Genomic DNA, 23160 nt, shown 5'->3' with positions numbered 1-23160 from the left:
TTCTATGTCAAGGGTGTTGTATGGTGATTTGTGAAAGCAGTTTGATGCCAAGATGGAGGCGCTTGTCCAAGCATATGGTCTAGATGATGAAGTAATGCAGGAATGTCGGTGGGCAGTTGCTGAGAGGGATGATTTGAATGTTGCCGTGTTCATGTCAATTTACACAGAAAGGCTCAAACCAAAGGGTGCACTTTTTGGTGGCCAAACAAACGCATATAAATTGTATTACAAAGCAAAGCAGGGCGAGAAAATTATATTTTTGTTTCCTTTCTGCCAGGCCCGGAAGAATTACCCTGTAGCGAACCCCAAATATTTTTCTAATACTTTCTACCTCTTGATCCTCTTGGGGTAGTATACTGAGACGCTGGTGCTGTTGTCCCGCCGCTTCTCGCGATCACTCAGGTTTGTTGACGGTGGAGCGGAGGGATGCCAGTGTTTCAGGATGCTCCCGTGTCTGTGTGTCCTCCTGGTTCTCTCCTTTTAGTTAATGCTGTCATAGTCAGATCTGCCGGAGCCATTAGCCACACTTTCATAAAATTTTCATATTTTCTACTTTACAAACACAAAACAGTTCAAAACTAATTCCATCCCTTTACATCTTTCCGAGTAAACGACTGCCCACCTGTCTGTCTGGACACTGATGGATGACTGTCGAGATCCTCCTCCACGCTTCAGACCAGCTGCCCACGCTCCAGCAACCACCAAGTGCCTTGAAGCTGTCCCTACACTGAAGTTCTCATGGACTACTAACTATCATCACCAGTAGATTGACCAGAGGAGGATGGGTCACCCCTTGTGAGCCTTGGTTCCTCCCAAGGTTTCTTCCTCAGCTGGGGGAGTTTTTCCTTGCCACTGTCGCCCCTGGCTTGCTCACTTGAGGGTTTTACATTTGTCTTTACATTTCATGTCAAATCTTGTCTTACTGGAATTCTGTGAAGCTGCTTTGTGACAACATCAGTTGTGAAAAGCGCTATATAAATAAATTTGATTTGATTTGATTTGATGATCTAGTCAAGGTAACAGTACGTCCGCCAAGAAAACTTCCATACCTTTGAAATGGAAAGTTAATGTTCCCACTGTGTAGTACATGTGCAGAGCAGAAAAAGCAGTTGTATACATCACAGGGGATTGGGTCAGTATTGAATCAGTGAAGGCTGTTGAGAAAGGGTATATGGTTGCAAAAATCCATGAGGTTTGGCATTTTCCAGACGTTCAGAGACGTTGTTCTGTGAGTATGTAAAGACCTTTTTACAGTACAAGCAGGAAGCCAGCACATGCTGTCACAGAGGATGAGAGGGCTGAATACATCAGGGATTACTGACAGTGTTATTTTTGTTTCTCATGAAGGTGATTGGGAACACCTTCTAGGACGTTATTTAGGTTATTTGACAGATGAGATTGGTGGTGGTGATTACATTACAGACTTCAGCTCGGGAGGTCCTAAGACATATAGTTATCTTACATCTGGCGGTAAAACATGCATGAAAGCAAAGGGCATTACGCTAAATTCAGAAAACTCAAAAGTTATTAGACTCGACACGCTAATCGACTTTGTCATTATGTGGTGAATCGCAATAGTAGCCGACACATGCTCGCGTGGCATTGTGAGAAATAAAAAGAACCTCAATGAAAAACAAGTCAGTAGTGAAGCGGTTTAAAATCGTGTAAAACAAACGCATAATGTTGTCTGATTTTTCAACACTTCCTTATGGGTTCTAATGATGGTCAAGACTTTCGCAGTGTAATAGTGTCACGCCTTCGTCCTGTCAGTCTGTTGTCCCCGCCATGTGCTTTATTTGCACATGGCTCTGTTTTGTTTATGTTCTAGTCTCCGCCTTTGTCCCGCCTCCTCGTCTGTCATCTGTTAACCCGTCCTTCTCGTTATCTGTCTCAGGTGCGTCTCGTCAGTGTCTTGTATTTAAGTCCCCTTCCTACACTTCCTGTTTGTTGGTCATTGTTCTATTGTTCCGTGTATCCAGTCAAGTCTGTCGTGTTCGTTAGTCTCTCCGTTGTTAGTTTTCACGTTGTCGCTGTATTTCCTTTGTCGTTTCGTTCTTTCGTCTGTCTGTCCCGTTAATCCTGTTCTACTCCCCGTGTCCCGTTTATCCTGCCTGGATCCCCGTTTCTTGTCTTTTGTTTACAGTCTCTTTGTTTTGTTATTCTTTGTCATTAAAAGTATCTGTGCTTTAGCGAATGCGTCCGCCCTCAGTCAGTCCGTCCCTCGTTCCTGACAAATAGATGTTGATGGCTTTGATTTTAGATTACAGCATCCATTTTCATGTGTAATAAGCAGGCCATCAAATTCTGGAACCTTTTTTGTAAAACAGTTTATTTAGCATTGATTGTTGATTTTAAATAAAATAGAAAACATATTATAGATTTATGACTGTTGGCAACCCCTTTATGACAAAATGTTAAAGATAAGAAATATTATTTTTGTTCAAGGGATACCAAATTGCTATGTGACAACACACTTTTACTGCTTAACAGAAAAAAAATCGCCTAATAATTGATGGTGTTATGAAAGATGCCACTAATAATGCTGAGGTGGAAGTGTTTACACAGTATGTGCACCATAGTAATTTAAGCGGTATTTACCTAATGCACTTTTTTCCTCAAGTAAAGTTTAGAAGAACAATTAGCTTGAATACAATCTATCTAATATTATTTAAAAATTATAGAGACAACAATCAGGGTTGTGTATTAGGTAGAAGTACAGAAGTACCCTTGCAACACCAAATTTTTCATGAAGTGTTTTCAAAATGCCGTAAGTAAGCCGTTAATGCACCTTTTAATTGATTATAAAGCAAAGACTTATGAAAACTTTAGTCTCAGAACAGATCTGCTGTCAAACACATCGGTTGTTTACATTAAGAAAAGACACAGATAGATCCATATGTCAGACAGACTATATAGAAACCTATCACCTATAAACTTTTACAAACAGCATCTAATTAACTTACCTTAACTCTGTGTGAGATAGCTTTTAATGTGCTTAATGGTGCCATACCTCTCACATCAGCAAAATATCAAGAGTTAAAGAAAAAAAAGTCTGAAATTAAATTTATTGCCAATAAAAAGTTTGGTGTTTCTTAGAAAAGTAAAATAATTATTCACAAAAGGGGCTTTCTTCTACTGCTGTTAAGCACTGCTTTACCATTTCTAACAAGTTTGACAATGGCCAAATAAACTGAAGAGATGGAGTATGCTGAAAAATTATTTTTGGTACCACAGCACCAGTTGAATAAGTTAAAGAATGATAACTGCCGGGGGACTGCCACACAAATTGTCGAAAAATGACTTGGACATGTCAATTAGCAATATTTTGGCCAGGAAGGATCTCGACACCCGGGAAAGCCACACTTTATACTGCTGTCTTACAGAGATATTTAACCATTGCTAAACATATTTCACCCTGTTCTGTACTTTAACATTGTCATTACCACCTGCGGATCTGTTAATAAGCAAATAAATGTTATTGATCAGACTGGTGACAAACATTCTATTATCAATGATGTTCTTAGAAATGTATCTTCATGAAACAGACATAATGTTCAGTATGTTTTACAAACCGGATTCCAAAAAACTTGGGACACTAAACAAAGTGTGAATAAAAATGCAATGATGTGGAGATGGCAAATGTCAATATTTTATTCGTAATAGAACATAGATGACAGATCAAAAGTTTAATCTGAGTAAATAACATTTTAAAGGAAAAACATATTGATTCAAAATTTCACAGTGTCAACAAAACCCCAAAAAAGTTGGGACAAGTAGCAATAAGTGGATGGAAAAAGGAAATTGAGAATATAACAAACAGCTGGAAGACCAATTAACACTAATTAGGTCAATAAAAAGAGCTTCTCAAAGTTTCAGTGTCTCTCTGAAGCCAAGATGGTAAGAAGATCATCAAGTCCACCATTGTTGCGCAGAAAGATAGTGCAGCAATACCAGAATGGTGTTACCCAGCGTAAAATAGCAAAGACTTTTAAGTTATCATCATCAACCGTGCATAACATCATCAAAATATTCAGAGAATCTGGAACAATTAGTGTGCGTAAGGGTCAAGGCCATAAAACTCTACTGGATGCTTGTGATCTCCGGGCCCTTAAACGTCACTGCACCTCAAACAGGAATGCCACTGTCAGGGAAATAACAGAATGGGCTCAGGAATACTTCCAGAAAGCATTGCCAGTGAACACAATCCACCGTGCCATCCGCCATTGCCAGCTGAAACTCTACAGTGCAAGAGGAAGCCATTTCTAAGCAAGCTCCACAAGCTCAGATGTTTGCACTGGGCCAGGGTTCTTTTAAAATGGAGTGTGGCAAAATGGAAGACTGTTCTGTGGTCAGATGAGTCACAATTTGAAGTTCTTTATGGAACACTGGGACGCCATGTCATGTGAACCAGAGAGGACAAGGATAACCCAAGTTGTTATCAACGCTCCGTTCAGAAGCCTGCATCACTGATCGTATGGGGTTGCATGAGTGCTTATGGCATGGGCAGCTTGCATGTCTAGAAAGGCACCATTAATGCAGAGAACTATGTTCAGGTTCTAGAACAACATATGCTCCCATCTAGATGTTATCTCTTTCAGGGAAGACCCTGCATTTTTCAACAAGATAATGCCAGACCACATTCTGCAGCAATCACAACATCATGGCTATGTAGGAGAAGGATCCGGGTACTGAAATGGCCAGCCTGCAGTCCAGATCAGTGCGACAAAGAAGGCCCAAGACGACTGAACAGTTAGAGTCCTGTATTAGGCTTTAATGGGAGAGCATTCCTATTTCTAAACTTGAGAAACTGGTCTCCTCAGTCCCCAGACGTCTGTTGAGTGTTGTAAGAAGAAGGGGGGATGCCACACAGTGGTAAAAAATGGCCTTGTTTGGTATTTGTTGATGCCATGAAATTTTGAAACAACATATTTTTCCCTTAAAATGATACATTCTCTCAGTTTAAACTTTTGATCTTTGATTTGTGTTCTATTCTGAATAAAATATTAGGTGTTGGCACCTCCACATCATTGCATTCAGTTTTTATTCACAATTTGTTTAGTGTCCCAACATTTTTGGATTCCGGTTTGTAGATAAAATGTCTAAATCAAAAGATGTGTCTTCTTGGAATGAATCAGGAGAATTTGTCTTAAATGGATGTACAATCGCAGGGTTACATATTCTGGACTTAAGCATCAAAAGCATCACACAGTGTTAGCGATGATTGTAAACCTTAGGGTTGGGGTGAGTTTTTAGAGGCTTTTGCTGTTTTAAACATCCCTCTTTCTACCATACCTATCAAGTATGTCAGACAAAAAAAAATTATTTGTTAAATAACTATTGATTATGCTACAGCAGTGAAAGAAACGTCTTAAAAACCACCAAATTTGTCTCACCCGTTCTAAACGGAAATGTCAGAAGTGTTTAGTTAAACTTCTAAATGTTTTTTATATATTTATCTGATGTGTGTTGTTTACTTGATTATTTGAATATTTTTCACATTGTTTGAAAAACTGTCATGGTATATTTATATATATAAGTGAGTCAGTGTTGAAAATCTTTTTTTGTTAGTATTTGCCAGTTTTACATTACACAAATACAGTTTTCTTACAAATACTTGGATACATATGTTTCACAAAGGCTGAAACCATATTGTAATTTTTTACTAAATTAAAACTATATTTGGACATCACTTTTAACATCACTCATAACTATACCGTTTAGCCGTATGGTGAAAAAAACACACAGTGTTGACGGAATGTGGTTGATGTAAAATCTTGCCTGGTAGAATACCATAAACTTATGCATGATGTTTTAAGAAAATCGCTAATCATTTTAGGGAACTTGTCCTAGGCAGGAGCATTTCCAAAAAAAAAAAAAAAAAAAACACCCAACATGGTCTTCACTTATGTAGACAGTAAGCCAGTTTTCCACCAGGAAGATCAAATGAGTGTGTATTAATTATTGCCATTGCCGGTAATTTCCTTATAACATTTGTTGGTAATTGGTCACATGCTAACGCACAAAGAAAATGTGTTGACGGCTACTTTATCCATTAATGCAGACAGCTCCAAAGTATTTACCAGTAAAAATCCGTTGAAACTTGTCTTCAGTTAGACACTTCGATGACACTATCAAAAACAGCGTACACAACCAAATTTACGGTATGTGGGAGCAGCTGTTACAAATGGGCCTCCAATCTAATATTACCTGATTTGACCTTCTTCATCAGGTGTAAGATTAAACGCATACAGAGTGTAGCCCTGTGGAAATCCTGTCTATCAAAAGGCAAAGCCTGGTTTTCAGATGTCTTCCAGATACAATTGCTAACTGTACACAGCAGAGCCAAAATGAAAATCGGACTGGTGTGGTTTAGCCGATAATTGAAATGGGAAATTAGCTACCCCTTTAGTGGATGAAGCTTACAGCTGGCTTACAGCATTAAACTGCTGGATGTCCAAGTGGTGTTCGGAAAATTAAGTGGGCTTTACAGGAAATCGGTTACATTTCGAGGGCAAGCCTGTTCATATAGGTAGGGATAACACCCACCCCATGCACGAGGGATCTGCCTTACTTTATAGCATTATTCATAGCTCACAGTTTTTGGTAAGTCTGTAGTGTAAACAGCTGCTGACAATCAACGGCTGGGACCAGGCCACAGACAGACAGGCTAAACTGACTATCTGCAAGCTGCCTTGGGGCGTCACCCAGGTTCAAACATATTGAGATTGTGACTATACTCCAAATTAATTCTAAACATAGAAAAACTCAGCCTATTTAAATAAATGTTTAAATATTAAATCATATTCAAATGATAGCTGCAGTGTCTAAAGTTTGATTTACTCAATATAAAATCTAAAGTCTAAGTGGGTCAGATCGGGAGACCTTGGGTGCCATTCAACTGGCCCATGACAACCAATCCACTTTCCAGGAAACTGTTAATCTAGGAATGCTTGGACCTGACACCCATAATGTGGTGGTAACCCATCTTGATGGAAAAACTCAGGGAACATGCCAGCTTCAGTGCATAAAGAGGGAAACACATCATCATGTAGCAATTTTGCATATCCAGTGGTTTCCATTGATGAAGAATGGCCCCACTATCTTTGTACCCCATATACCACACCATACCATCAAGATGAGATTACTCTAGTTAAGATAACAAATAATCTTCTTCTGGCCTCTGATCAAGGCTACATATCCCTTTTTGGTGTTACTCAACTCAGCTTTTGATAAGATAGACCACAATATCCTCCTAGAAAGATTTGAAAACATGGTTGGAATCACAGGGGCAGAGCATCACACATCCACCAACTCACATGTTTTATGACTGTGGGAGGAGAGTGGAACACGCAGAAGAAACCCATGCAGTCACCAAAAGGAATACCTCACAGAGGATTCCTCACAGCTAGTAACCTGAGACGAGATTTGAACCTATAAACCCAAGACCATGGAGTTGGGTGATGATGGCACCCATGATAATATTAGAGTTTTTTGTAGAACATATCTGATATTGAGAAATTTAAATCAACCTAAAGGATATGAATTAGAATAGGAAATACAGCATAATGTTTTACTTTTCATAGAAATTCAGGTTATCACTTATGAGGCACCTTCCCTTTGTGTAATTTTGTATGAGTATTTGTTTGAGTGTGTTTGCGTTCATGTATTATTACCCCACAGGGCCATAAAGATGGAGAAGAAGACTGTAGCAGGGTTGTCAAACAGGTGGCTGGCACGGGCTGTCCCACATGCAGAACTCAGGGTCCAAAAACTACAAACTCGATCACACAGAGGGCACATTGTTATATTTCTCCTACTGTCACAGATCTCCATACTAAGAGAAAGAGAGACAGACAGACAAGAGAGCAGTTAAATATTTTGTATATATTATTTATAATTTTAACCTTAATTTAGATAGTAATGTGACACTGATCAAAGCTCTTGAAGTATTATTCCACCATATACCCACATAACCTAGCAAAGATGTCTGGGCTTACAAGAGAGCCGGGGCACGCCTGCGCACTAAGAACCCTGTGCCACATGTAGAATGTGTTTCTGCGTTGTGCCCATTGATGCTGGTTAGGCTCTGGACCCATCGCAACCCTGAACTGGATAAGCGATTACAGAAAAGGAATTAGTGAATAAATATATGAATTATGTTTTGTATATTTAATATATTTAGAACTATACGTCGGCAACACGCAAAGTTGGGAAAATGCATGTTTGCCACCCTGTTACATAAACTTTACTTTTAATAACTATTGTTAATCATTTGGGATACCCTGTGATGGACTGGTGCTGTGTCCTTGTTGTACTGCTGCTAACTATTGTAGACCCACTGTGACCTTAAAATGGATGGAGCGATTACAGAAAATCAACATAACATGTATCAGTCATTTTTTTTGCCCATTCTTGCTTGACTCAATATCATAGGTCCTCAAACATTTGTGATCATTGTTTTCTGATTGTTCTTTTAATGACGTGTCATAAGAGACAGACCTGGACTGCAGTCAGACCAATTAAGCACACACCCTGTTATTGCTATTGCTGTTGTAGCCTGGCACTCTCTTTTTGAAATAACCTTGGATGTCCCTGTAAAAGATGTCATCTTGATGGCAGCATATGTTTCTCTAAAATGTCAGTCACTACATATCACTGGTATGGTATTTGCAAGCCATCTTTGCAGTGAGCACTGATGTACCGATAAACATGAGAGATGTTGGATTTTGCACCATTTACTGGTAAGTGTTTTTGGTCCCATTCATTTATGGCACAGAGGATTCAACATTGCATGTCTCAGACCTTATGAAATGAGCTTGGGACAGAATTATTCTGCATTTAACTGAGCCATGGTTTTTCTCCTTAGAGCAGAGGCACGCCTGTGCACTAAGAACCCTGACATTGTCCATGGATGTGGAAAGCTAAAACTCCACAGAGATGAAGAAGTTCACTGGATAACACAAAGCTTTATGAATCCTGAACTGAACTCTGCTTTTGCTAAAACATGGATTCATTGTGACTGTGGTTATACAGAAGTGGATGTGGCATGTTTGAATTCACTAAAAGAAATCTAAAAGTCATTCTAACACAATATATATATTTATAAGCTTAGTGAAATATGTCATCTAATTTTAATTGACCAATATTATAATTGGTAATAATTTATATTATCATATTTTGTGTTATTTTTGTTAGTGAATATTTTCACTGTTACTTTTTTGTATTAGTGACTTTTATTTTTATATTAATTTAGACTGATTATTATTTAATCAGACTTTTATTGTTTTTAGAGTTCACTCCAGCAGCTCAGACTTTTAATACAAATTTACTTTTATTAGAAGAGTGGCGAAAATAACATGGATGATTTAGTACCAGTTAGTAGTTCGAAAAAAAAGGAAGCATTATAAGTGTGTTTTTTCCAACAAAGTGTAAAGAGACATGTTGGTGCTGTTGTTCCAGTGCTCATATGCTATCACTCATGACAGTGGAACAGGGTGGTGTCAAGGTTTCAGGGCACTCACATGTCTATGTTACTTTCTGAGTCTCTCCTTTTGTGTTAAGCTGTTATAGTTAGATCTTCTGGAGTCCCTAGCCACACACTGTCAATATTCATATTCCCTATAATTAAAACAGAATTAATGCCTCCCCTCTACTCTCTTCTGAATTAATGACTGGCCTCAATTCCCTGGCATCTGACACCACACGTCCACTCCACTACTTGCAACTTTTTTATAACAATGGCCAAGCTCTTGGATTTATGATGGTATTGATTCCACAAAAACATTTACTAAAGACCTCCATAACTCAAACAAACTTTAAAGTTGCCTCTAAGCAGTTTTAAATGAAAGCTCCTTCATTTATCATATATTTCCCTAAAAGAAGATTCCTATATATATTCCTATATATTCCCTAGTGTTTTTTCCTCCAGCTTGGAGGGAGATTTTCCCTGCCAATTTTGCTTTTCGTTTGCTCACATGGTGATATTAATTTTGTTTTTGTTTGAACTTTGGAGGTCTGTAAGGCTATTCTGTGACACCCTCAGGGTGTAACAGACAAATACATTTGACTTTCATTGTTTATTTCAGTAAGGCTGATCCACATTCTGCATGGATTACAACAGCATGGGTCCTTAGTAAAAAATCCCTGATGCTATACTATTCCAAACCTGCCACCCAAATGTTCATTCAATCATTCATTATCTGTAACCGCTTATCCAGTTCAGGGTCGCGGTGGGTCCAGAGCCTGGAATCATTGGGCGCAAGGCAGGAATACACCCTGGAGGGGGCGCCAGTCCTTCACAGGTCAACACAGACACACACATTCACACCTACGAACACTTTTGAGTCGCCAATCCACCTACCAACGTGTGTTTTTGGAGCCCCCGGAGGAAACTCACGCGGACACGGGGAGAACACACCAACTCCTCACAGACAGTCAACCGGAGCGGGAATCGAACCCACAACCTCCAAGTCCCTGGATCTGTGTGACTGCGACACTACCTGCTGCGCCACCGTGCTGCCCCACCCAAATGTTGCAATACAAAATGAAAATAATATATAATACATTGTCAAAGCCAAATTACTGTTCTTTACAATCTTCTTCTTTTTATTAATATGGCTTGTCAAAGCCAAATTGTTGTTGAACTTTTTCTTTTATTAATTTGGCTTATCAAGGCAAAATCACTGTTTTTCTTAATCTTATTATTATTCTTGCCCAGAGTTTTCTAAACGCTACTCCTAAACAAGAGCTTGTAAGGCGGTATTAATTTTAATTTGACTGTTTCTATGAAGTGGTCACTTCAGATTTAAGCCTAAAGAAAATGGCAGATTTTTTAAGGAGGAATGTTTTAAAGGTGGCCTGCAAATATATTGGGAGCTATTTAAGGTGGTATTTCATTTTAATACGACAGTTTCAATGAAGTGGTCATATACTTTAAGTGGTAAAATGGTTTTCAATATATCTTAGCAGTCTTTTTAAGGGTTATTTTGAAGTGGTCATTTATTAAATGTGGAAATCTAATTTAAATTACCATTTTAAAGGTGGAATTTTTAAAAGTGACTGCCAAAATATATTGGCAATTTTTTAAGGGTTATTTGAAGTGGTCATTTATTTATTGTGGAAGTCTGAATAAAATAGGCATTCTTTTAATGTGGAATTTTTATTAAGGTGACAGTCAAAGTGTATTGGCAGTCTTTTTAATCTGGTGGTATTTTAAAGGTAGTATTGGATAAATTGTTCAATAAATATAACCTTATAGCTATTAAGCAGCATATAAGCTAATGTTGCAACAATGCTAGCAATACATGACAAGCAAAATTCAAAATTTCTTCACAAACTTTCCCCCTCTAGTTATTATCATTATTCTCTTTGCATTATTTGCAATGCTACTCCTAGGTTTTTCAAGTTACAAATATGAAATTTCACAGGATCGTAGAACCTATAGCCAATTAAGTTGCTTGTGCTTTTTGGAGCGGTCCAATTTTGGAATGCGAACGTCCAAATTGGGAATTTTTCCTATAAGAATGCATTGTGCCAAATTTCATTCATTCATTATCTGTAACCGCTTATCCAGTTCAGGGTCGCGGTGGGTCCAGAATACACCCTGGAGTGGGCACCAGTCCTTCACAGGGCAACACAGACAAACACACACATACATACACTCACACCTACGGACACTTTTGACTCACCAATCCACCTACCAACATGTGTTTTTGGACTGTGGGAGGAAACCGGAGCACCCGGAGGAGACCCAAGCGGACACGGGGAGAACACACCAACTCCTCACAGACAGTCACCCGGAGCGGGAACCAAACCCACAACCTCCAGGTCCCTGGAGCTGTGTGACTGCGACACTACCTGCTGCGCCACTGTGCTGACCTGCCAAATTTCAAATTGCTCTAATTCAAATGTGGAAACAATACTCAAGCACTGCATTTTGTTTACACAATTGCTCAATTTCAGTCTCCGCAAAGACCAGCTTTTAAGGTATTCTCCAATAGTCTGTGCTAAAAAATGGCACTCCTGAAAAGAATTTACCATGTCTCATAAAAGCGTCTATGGCTGACTGTATTAGCTTCAGAGAATTTGAAATTTGTATAGGCATCAGTGTTTAGCATGTTCAACAATTAGTCAGCTAGTAAAAGTTTGAATAAAATGTTGAGTTTGCAATGAAAAGAAATTTAATTTAACCTTCAGAGCCCCTCACCCATGTATTGTTGAATTCTTTATTCATTAATTACATTTAAATAAAGAATATGTAGCATATATTATTTTAAACACTAATAACCAACATTAATCCATTGGCTTCAGTTTGGTTTCAGTGATTGGTACACTGTGGCTAACCTTGGGATGTCATCGTCCACAGTCACACAGCCATACAGGAACACAATCACTCCCACAAGAGAGGCAGGAATCAGCATTTGAGTGTAAACACCCAACCAAGCAAAGTATAGTCCAATCTTCTCTCCAAAATATTTCCTGTAGAGAAACAATAAAATGTCAGCAATAGACCCAGACAAATACACTTCAATCATACACTGCTACTATCAAGACGACATGGTTTCCCAGGAAGTCATGGTTATTTCAGCAAGACAAAGCCAGACCTCATTTTGTATGTGCTACAACAACATGGCTTCATAGACACTGTGTGCTTTTGCTGGCTTGCCTGCAGTTCAGATCTGTCCCCTATGGTACATAATGTCTGAACTGTAAAGTAGCAGAAATATTGTGTCAGGCAAGAATGGGTAAAATGCCCACTTGCCCAACTTTAACACTTGGTAGTGATAATACATTACAGTGATGCAGCATATCAGAAAACATCTGTCTAACCTTTTTTTTTTTCTTTTAGTGAGCTGCAGGCAGAGGACCACTACAGAGATTATTTGGGTTGTTGATCATTATCAGGACTGAAGAGAAACTGACATAGTGCTAGCATGTTGTCAAAGTGCTCCAGGATCCTGGGGTTGTGGGTTTGAACCTTGCCTCAGGTGTGTGTCAGTACGGTGTTTGGTGTGTTCTCCCCATGTCGGCATTGGTTTCCTCTGGGTGCCCTAGTTTCCTTCCACAGTCCAAAAACACACATTGGTATGTAGATTGGCCATGCAAATTTGAGTGTGTAGTCTCTTGTGATGGACGGGTGCCACATGTAGAATGTGTTTCTGCGTTGTGCCCATTGATGCTGGTTAGGCTCTGGACCCATCGCAACCCTGAACTGGATAAGCGATTACAGAAAAGGAATTAGTGAATAAATATATGAATTATGTTTTGTATATTTAATATATTTAGAACTATACGTCGGCAACACGCAAAGTTGGGAAAATGCATGTTTGCCACCCTGTTACATAAACTTTACTTTTAATAACTATTGTTAATCATTTGGGATACCCTGTGATGGACTGGTGCTGTGTCCTTGTTGTACTGCTGCAAACTATTGTAGACCCACTGTGACCTTAAAATGGATGGAGTGATTACAGAAAATTAACATAACATGTATCAGTCATTTATGTGGACTTTTTTGCCCATTCTTCCTTGACTCAATATCATAGGTCCTCAAACATTTGTGATCATTGTTTTCTGATTGTTCTTTTAATGACGTGTCATAAGAGACAGACCTGGACTGCAGTCAGACCAATCAAGCACACACCCTGTTATTGCTATTGCTGTTGTAGCCTGGCACTCTCTTTTTGAAATAACCTTGGATGTCCCTGTAAAAGATGTCATCTTGATGGCAGCATATGTTTCTCTAAAATGTCAGTCACTACATATCACTGGTATGGTATTTGCAAGCCATCTTTGCAGTGAGCACTGATGTACCGATAAACATGAGAGATGTTGGATTTTGCACCATTTACTGGTAAGTGTTTTTGGTCCCATTCATTTATGGCACAGAGGATTCAACATTGCATGTTTCAGACCTTATGAAATGAGCTTGGGACAGAATTATTCTGCATTTAACTGAGCCATGGTTTTTCTCCTTATGTTAATAGAATTTAATGTGCAATTTCAGATTTTATCATTTGATGAAGGGCAGAATGTGTTAAATGACAACAGAAATCCACTGCAGTCCTGAACCCATGTGACTTGATCTGTGGCTGCTAATCTAGTGCAATGGCAGTCTAATGGAGCAATTATTCTTGTCCTACAGTGATTTCCTGAATTCTTTCATAATATTATGTGAGATTGACTGTGAAAGACCTAAATTGGTTGTAGCCTTGCAATGGGAAGTGTGTATGTGTGTGTGTGCGTGTGTGTGCGTGTATCAGAGTACCAGGTACCAGAGATTGAGATGTAAAAACTATTTATCTGAGCAGTAAGTGTTTATTTGCTAAAACAAACAAACAAACAGCAAATAAAACCCAACATTAGAATAAAATCAAATAACATTATTCTAGTAAGTGTGATATTCTGTGTGTGAATGTGTTGGTTTAAATTTGTCCAAATCTCTCCTCGTGGCAGTCCATATTATTTGAGGTTAACATCCAATACCTAGCTTTCCAGTTAATAAATAATTATTTTAAATAATGTGTGCTGTTGATTTAACAAACTCATTCAATCAAGGAGCCTCTAAACAAAACATTGTTCTTCAAACTCACTCACACTTTCTACTTTATAGAAAAAAAATCTTATGTTGCTTATTTGTTTTATATTATGTATTTGTATTTACAGTGATTATATATAACTTTATATAAGCACCACGCTTACTGAAAAGGCATTAGTTTAAATATATATAATTATCTTAGGTGCTTACGGCTTCTGCACGGTACTGTATATATGCACAGTACCAGTCAAAAGTGTGGACACATCTCATTAATCATTAGCCTACCTCTGCACAACACAAGTGTTCATAATTCCATTTGTGTTCCTTCATAGTTTTAATGTCTTCTATCTTCATTTACAATATAAATAATATATACAAATAATTACTGAAGTTATGTAATAACAACATTTTGGGAGTAGGACCACGCCCAAACTCCTCCTCTCAGCTGCAAATTCACGTCATTTCCGTGTCGGACAAACCCGCTTCATTTAGTCCAGGAGAAGGATCTCGACTCGACTGCTTCACTATGCCAGCTCGCTCCTCTGCACTGGTTCATTCCTGCTGATCCCCGGTCGGCCATTATCAAACCCACCAAGCCTCCTGTTTTAAAACTTGCTCCCACCTCCACCCTGTCTCCACCCTTTTCTCATATTCATTTATCCAATGGGGGTCTGGCTTCATACGCATTCATAAGCCCCCCTGGACTCCCCAAAGACTTCTGAGTTCATCTCCCCATTTCAGCCTCTACAGGTTAGGTCCATATTAGCAAATAATATTTTATTACAATAAAAATAATTAAAAACTAAGAAAAACCATTGAATGTCCAAACAATATCCAAGCTTTACTGGTACTGTACATTTACAATATGTGGAAAATGTGGAATTTGTTCACAGGTGTCAGATGTTAGTTGAATCCAGGCCACATAGATGTAAAATAGTAATCAGAAATAAGGGTTATACACCTAAATATTAGTACAGTGATTAACAGAAAATCTAAATATGTAAATAAATTTCAGTTTATAATACATATTCAAGTTTGTAAATGAAAATGAAAACATTTTTAACAGCCTATTGTTCTTTTTTGTTCATTCATTCATTATCTGTAACCGCTTATCCAATTCAGGGTCGCTGTGGGTCCAGAGCCTACCTGGAATCATTGGGCGCAAGGCAGGAATACACCCTGGAGGGGGCGCCAGTCCTTCACAGGGCAACACAGACACACACTCACACCTACGGACACTTTTGAGTCGCCAATCCACCTACCAACGTGTGTTTTTGGACTGTGGGAGGAAACCAGGGCACCCGGAGGAAACTCACGCAGACACGGGAAGAACATACCAAACAACTCACAGACAGTCACCCGGAGCGGGAATCGAACCCACAACCTCCAGGTCCCTGGAGCTGTGTGACTGCGACACTACCTGCTGCGCCACTGTGCCGGCCTTCTTTTTTGTTCATTTTAAATTTAAATACTTATATTTTGTTCATGTTTTCACTTGGAATTGAATGTGCAGTGCTCCCAGTGCATTTATATGGAAATAAAAGCTGTTATGATGATTGAGCATAAATATACTGCTTTTATTTGGCACATAACTGCATAAAGCCCACTTTTTGACATGTGCCATTGAAACTGGATAGATTTTGTAGATTTTAATTACTTGTATCCAAATATTTGATATTTGAACTACATTTATATGGCATTTGATACATTTGATATTGGTAGGTGGTAAAATATTCAGATTTACAAAATTCAGATTTTTAAAAAGCTGACCCATAAATTTAAATCTTGAAAATTCAGATCTCAGAAATATGAGTCTAGGCTTTACTCAAGCACCTGAGTTTCTCAGGGTTAAAAACATTAGTTTCTCAGTGATAAAAACATTAGTATGATTGAAATGAAGCTGTGTTTGTAAGGTTCTCACCTGATAAGGCTGATGGGCTGGTATTTATAAAAAACACTATAACTTGCCCACTCTTCATAAAGTAGCTGAAACAAAAACAGTAATTTTACTCATTCAAATCATTTCACTGGATGATTAAGTACAGTTTCTCATGCCACACTACAACAGATAAAAACATATCACAATAATTAACCTTATTCCAGAACACAACTGATCTGGGGTGCGTTTCCCAAAAGCATAGTTGCTAACTATGTTAGCAGGTTACATAGTTTGACCGATGCAGTTGCGATGCAAGTATGTTGTTAACTCTATACTTCCAACGATGTTTTGAGAACCCATCGTTGGAAGTATCGAGGTAACTATGTTGTTAACGTCTGATGGCCAACCCTCGTTTAATGACACAGGTGTTTCTCGAAACCATAGTTCCACCGAACGTTGGCAAACACTGTCGTTAATTTGTGTAGTTGAAACTACAGCTTAAGACCTGTGTTTAGAAGCTTAGTTCCTAGTGAATACGTCATCAATGATGGAAAACACTGATAGTGTAGTTTCATACATATATAATTTGGGCTCTGGAACTTCTGGAATCTCCTTGAGAGGGGCTGGATGCTCTTTCACTCTGGAGTTGCCCAGGGTGAGAGGCGTAAGGCAGGAGTGGGCTTACTCATAGCCCCCTGGCTTAGCGCCTGTACGTTGGGGTTTACCCCAGTGGACGAGAGGGTAATTTCCCTGCGCCTTCAGGTTGGGGAACGGGCTCTGACTGTTGTTTGTGCTTATGCACCGAACAGCAGTTCAGAGTACCATGCCTTCTTGGGGACCCTAGAAGGGGTGCTGGAGAACGCTCATTCTGGGGACTCCATTGTTCTGCTGGGGGACTTCAACACTCACGTGGGTAATGACAGTGAGACCTGGAGGGGTGTGATTGGGAGGAACGGCCCCGCTGATCTGAACTTGAGTGGTTCAGTTGTTCAGTTATTGGACTTCTGTGCTGGTCACAGTTTGTCCATTATGAACACCATGTTCGAGCATAAGGGTGTCCACAAGTACACCTGGCATCAGGATACCCTAGGCCGCGTTTCGATGATCAACTTTATAGTCGTATCATCGGACCTGCGGCCATATATTCTGGACACTCGGGTGAAGAGAGGCGCTGAGCTGTCAACTGATCACCACCTTGTGATGAGTTGGATCAGATGGCGGGGGTGGATGCCGGACAGACTTGGCAGGCCCAAACGCGTGCTGAGGGTTTGCTGGGAACCTTTGGCAGAGGATCCTGTCAGAAAGATCTTCAACTCCCACATCCGGCAGAACTTCGACTGCACCCCGGGGGAGGCTGGTGACATTGAGTCTGAGTGGGCCATGTTCCGGACCTCCATTGTTGAGGCGGCTGAACGGAGCTGTGGCTGCAAGGTTGTCGGTGCCTGTCAGGGTGGCAATCCCCGCACTCGGTGGTGGACACCCCAGGTGAGGGGGGCTGTCAAGCTGAAGAAAGAGTCCTATCGAGCCTGGTTGGCTCGGGGGACTCCGGAGGCAGCCAACAGGTACCGGGGAGCCAAGCGGCTCGCGGCTTCGGATGTCACTGAGGCAAAAACTCGGGTGTTGGAGGAGTTCGGTGAGAACATGGAAAATGACTTTCGGTCGGCTCTGAGAAGTTTCTGGCAAACCATCAGGCGACTCAGGAGGGGAAATCGGTTTTCCACCAACACTGTATATGGTGGGGGTGGGCAACTGTTGACCTCGACTGGGGACGTCATTAGGCGGTGGAAGGAATACTCTGAGGATCTTCTCAATCCCACCAGCACGGAAGGGATGAAGAGGAAGCAGAGTTTGGGGACCCTGGGGGGGGGCTTGTCTATCACTGGGGCTGAGGTGGCCGAGGTGGTAGGGAAACTCCTTGGCGGTAGGGCTCCGGGGGTGGATGAGGTTCGCCCCGGGTTCCTCAAGGCTCTGGATGTTGTGGGGCTGTCCTGGCTGACACGTCTTTGCAACATCGTGGGCAGTGCCTCTGGACTGGCAGACTGGGGTGGTGGTTCCCCTTTTTAAAAAGGGGGATCGGAGGGTGTGTTCCAACTATAGGGGGATCACACTCCTCAGCCTCCCAGGTAATAGATAGTTGAACCTCGGATCCAGGAGGAACAATGCGGATTCCGCCCCGGTCGTGGAACACAGGACCAGCTCTTTACCCTCGCTAGGATCCTGGAGGGGGCATGGGAGTTCGCTCAACCAGTCTACATGTGTTTTGTGGATCTGGAGAAGGCATTCGACCGTGTCCCTCGAGGTATTCTGTGGTGGGTGCTCAGGGAGTATGGGGTACTGGGCTCTTTGCTACCAGCCATCCAGTCCCTGTATAAACAGAGCAGGAGTCTGGTTCGTATGGCTGGCAGTAAGTCAGACTGGTTTCCAGTCGGAGTTGGACTCCGTCAGGGCTGCCCGTTGTCACCGGTTCTGTTCATAATTTTTATTGACAGAATTTCTCGGTGTAGCCAAGTGGCGGAGGATGTCCGGTTTGGTGGTCTCAGGATTCCATGTCTGCTTTTTGCGGATGATGTGGTCTTGTTGGCTTCATTGAGCCTGGACCTCCAGCTCTTGCTGGACCAGTTTGCAGCCGAGTGTGAAGCGGTAGGGATGAGGATCAGCACCTCCAAGTCCGAGTCCATGGTACTCAGTCAGAAAAGGGTGGAGTGCTCTCTCCAGGTTGCAAGTGAGATCCTGCCTCAAGTGGAGGAGTTTAAATACCTCAGGGTCTTGTTCATGAGTGAGGGAAAGATGGAGCGTGAGATTGACAGGCGAATCGGTGCAGCGTCAGCAGTAATGCGGGCTCTGTACTGGTCCGTTGTGGTGAAGAGAGAGCTGAGCAGAAAAGCAAAGCTCTCGATTATCCGTTCTATCTACATCCCAACACTCACCTAGGGTCACGAGCTTTAGGTAGTGACCAAAAGAACGAGATCGCGGGTACAAGCGGCTGAAATGAGTTTTCTCTGCAGGGTGTCTGGACTCTCCCTTAGAGACAGGGTTAGGAGCTCTGACATCTGGGAGAGACTCGGAGTGGAGCCGCTGCTCCTCCACGTCGAGAGGAGCCAGTTGAGGTGGCTCGGGCATCTGGTTCGGATGCCTCCTGGACGCCTTCCTGGTGAGGTGTTCCGGACATGTGTCGGGGAGGAGGCCCCGGGGCAGACCAAGAACACGCTGGAGAGACTACATGTCTCGACTGGCCTGGGAATGCCTCGGTATACTCCCGGAGGAGTTGGAGGCAGTGGCTGGGGAGAGGGAGGTCTGGGTTTCTTGGCTCCGACTGCTTCCCCCGCGACCCGGACCCGGATAAGCAGTGGATAATGGATGGATGGATATTTAAGGATTGGAAGGTTTCATTAACCACACTGTGTCATGTTATTGTTATCTAGCAATATTATTTCTCATCTTGTCCCACTTGAATATTTACATTGAGTTATATGTTACGGATATAATAATATTAATGTAGTAGTAGTAGTAATGTAGTAGTCAAGATGGATTTGATATTATATTATGTTCAGTTCACTGAAGAAATGATCACATGTCTTTTTAAACAGATACAGATTTATAAATTCATTCATAACTTAATACATCACGTTCACATTTTCTGCAGAGCCCCATTGGACAGAATACATCTATTTCCTACTCCCCACCTCTAGGTAGGGAATGGGTAGAAGGTATGGGGATGCAGATAGTATCAATTAGGGTCTATAAAAGTGAAAAAATTTACACATTATTCAGCCAGTACATTAATGCAAAGAAAGAGCAATATTTATTACTCTCTGGTGGGTGGAGGACATTGGGGATGAGGATTGGGGATAGATGGTCATTTCTAAAATCTTCCATAGCTCACACAGACACCAGTGCTAATTCTACCTGCACAGTTTTAAATTAAAGCCCCTTGTTTATAATTTGTTTCACCAGAAGAGGATGGGTACACTAGTATGAGTCTTTGCTCTTCCCAAAGTTGCTTCTTCCAGCTTTAAGAGAGTTATTACTTGCCATAGTTGCCTTAGGCTTGCTCATATGTTGATATTATTTTTGTTTTTGTTTAGTTTTTGTTTCAGTAAAGGTATTTGTGACACAATCATGTTGTAAAATGTGTTATACAAACATGGTTCACTTGACTCTGGGCATACCTCACCCCTGTTGACCTTCCTCTGTGTCAAAACAAGGTCAAAAATGAAAAACAAATATAAAGAATGAGCCCAAAAACAAGGAGTGAAAAAACAGAAAAATGTATAAAGGATAGAATAGTTAGATAGAATAGGATTGATGAGTTTAAATGAAAGTGTATTTCACTACACTAGTAGATGTTTTGTTGTCAATTTGCAGTACCTCTGGGTAAGACCACCCCTCATAAAAGATATATGAACCCACTCTGAGCCATGGTGTCTCGGGAACTGTGTGTGGCATGAGTGGTTCTTTGTGATTGCTTGGCATTAGCTGTTGGCAGAGATTACAAGACTCAACCATCATTTTCACCTGGTTGCTGAAACCAGGCCAATACATCAGCTGTCTTGCATAACCTATCGAACGTGCGATCTCTGAATTCCTGTGTGCAATGTGAAGCCTTTTCATCATCTCTGCTCTAAGCCCTCTTGGAACAATAATTCACTTGTTGACCATCACCAAGGCATCTCCAATATATAATGTGTCTCTTAGCGGCCAATATGACTGAATCTGACGTCCTTTTCGGCCATCCTGCATGGTGCATTTTCCTCAATAAGGATAACTCACCATCAGCTTTGGTAGCTTGCTGCAGTAGGGAGATGGCATCACCATCCAATAATTCCTGTGCATCCAGAGTGGGTACTACTCTTTCTTGGCCAAGGTCAATATCTTCGGCTGTAGGAACAACTGACACTGCTCTTGAGAGTGCATCAGCTACACCCATGTCCTTTCCTGGAGTGTACACACTATTTATTTCATACTTCTGAATTTGGCGCAGCATGCGCTGAAGTCTCGCTGGTGCTTTGCCAATGGGTTTGGCCACAATAGCTTCAAGAGGCTTGTGATCAGACTGGATCTCCACTGCTGTACCATACACATACTGGTGGAAATTCTGAAGAGCAAAAACAATTGGCAGAAGTTCTTTTTCAATATTGAGCATAATTTTGTTTAGTACTAGACAGGACTTGGGCCACATGAGCTATGGGTTGATAATTTTGCATGATATATGAAATAAAAACTGTCTTTGGATGTGTCTGCTTGCATGACAATATTTTCTTTTGAATTCTTTTGAATCCGGTGTTCCTCAAGGCTCTGTCCTTGGTCCAATTCTCTTCATAATCTATCTTCTCCCCCTTGATCATATCTTCCGTAAACACAACATCCAGTTTCATTGCTATGCTGACGACACCCAGCTCTACCTTTCTAGCAAACCCACTTCCTCTCTCCCTCCCACCTCCCTATGCAATTGCTTAGAGGAAGTCAAGTCTTGGTTCTCCTCCAATTTTCTCAACTCAACAGTGATAAAACAGAGGTTCTCCTCATCGATTCAAAATCCACTCTTGCAAAAGTAAACAGTTTCTCCATCCCCATTGACAATACTTTTGTTTCCCCCTCCCCTCAGGTAAGGAGTCTGGGTGTCGTCCTTGATAGCACTCTGTCTTTCCAAACCCATATAAATAACATCACTCGCTCTGCATACTTCCATCTTCGTCATATCAACCGCCTCCGTCCTTCCCTCACTCCTGACAATACTGCCATCCTGGTCCACTCCCTGGTCACATCCCGTCTGGACTATTGCAATTCTCTTTTATCTGGTCTCCCCTTCAAGACCCTTCATAAGTTGCAATTGGTTCAGAATGCTGCAGCCCGTATTATCTCTAGAACTCCATCCATTGATCACATCACCCCTGTTCTTCAACAGCTCCACTGGCTCCCTGTTAAATCTCGCATTGACTTTAAACTCATATTGCTTACTTTTAAGGCCATCCATCACCTTGCCCCACCATACCTCACAGAGCTCCTCCACATAAACAGACCCCGCCGGACTCTTAGATCCTCCTCATCCATCAGTCTCACTGTCCCTCCAGCCCGTCTGACCACCATGGGGTCTAGAGCTTTTAGCCGCACCGCCCCCCGTCTTTGGAATTCCCTCCCACCGGACATTCGTAATATTGACTGCCTGGACATTTTTAAATCACGCCTCAAGACCCACCTGTTCAGGACAGCATACAGTCTTTAGCCTAGTCCTTTGATTTTTGATTTTATGTATCTCTTTAATTAGCCAGTTTAGCTAACTAGCTTTGTATATATACCTATTGTTTTGCTTTGTTTTTATTATGTACGGTGACCTTGAGAGTCTTGAAAGGCGCCAAAAATAAAATGTATTATTATTATTATTAAAGAATCATAGGAGTGGTGCTGCCTTCAACTTTTCAAGTGCTGCTTGCTGAGGAGGCTGAATCTCCTCCATTTTAAAGTTGATGTTGAGTTGTATTGCTCTATCCATCACCCTCTTTAGTGTGTGATCATACTCATTTTTGCTGGCAGCTGCAATACTCATGTCATCTGTAATCACAGACTCCAGGGATGTCACCAAAACTCTCATAATTCATTAATTAATTCATTATCTGTAACCCTGATCCAGTTCAGGGTCGTGGTGGGTCCAGAGCCTACCTGGAATCATTGGGCGCAAGGCGGGAATACAGCCTGGAGGGGGCACCAGTTCTTCACAGGGCAACAAACACACACATTTACTCATACA

The 23160-nt window shown here is 41.0% G+C and overlaps 1 protein-coding gene across 1 annotated transcript in view; it reads right to left on the bottom strand.

The window, feature by feature from the left end:
- Nucleotides 1-23160, bottom strand: part of LOC136674116 (anoctamin-1-like) — a 307702-nt gene that overhangs the window by 212667 nt on the left and 71875 nt on the right. Inside the window, exons 11-13 of the mRNA XM_066649985.1 lie at nucleotides 16458-16522; nucleotides 12343-12477; nucleotides 7674-7834 (exon numbers count right to left, since the gene is read on the bottom strand). Coding sequence (XP_066506082.1) covers nucleotides 7674-7834; nucleotides 12343-12477; nucleotides 16458-16522 — 361 coding nt within the window. The remainder of the gene's footprint in view (nucleotides 1-7673; nucleotides 7835-12342; nucleotides 12478-16457; nucleotides 16523-23160) is intronic.

The sequence above is a fragment of the Hoplias malabaricus genome, chromosome 17, assembly GCF_029633855.1.
Source record: "Hoplias malabaricus isolate fHopMal1 chromosome 17, fHopMal1.hap1, whole genome shotgun sequence".
In the NCBI taxonomy this organism is placed as follows: Eukaryota; Metazoa; Chordata; class Actinopteri; order Characiformes; family Erythrinidae; genus Hoplias; species Hoplias malabaricus.
This window is presented reverse-complemented; position numbering and strand designations above follow the sequence as displayed.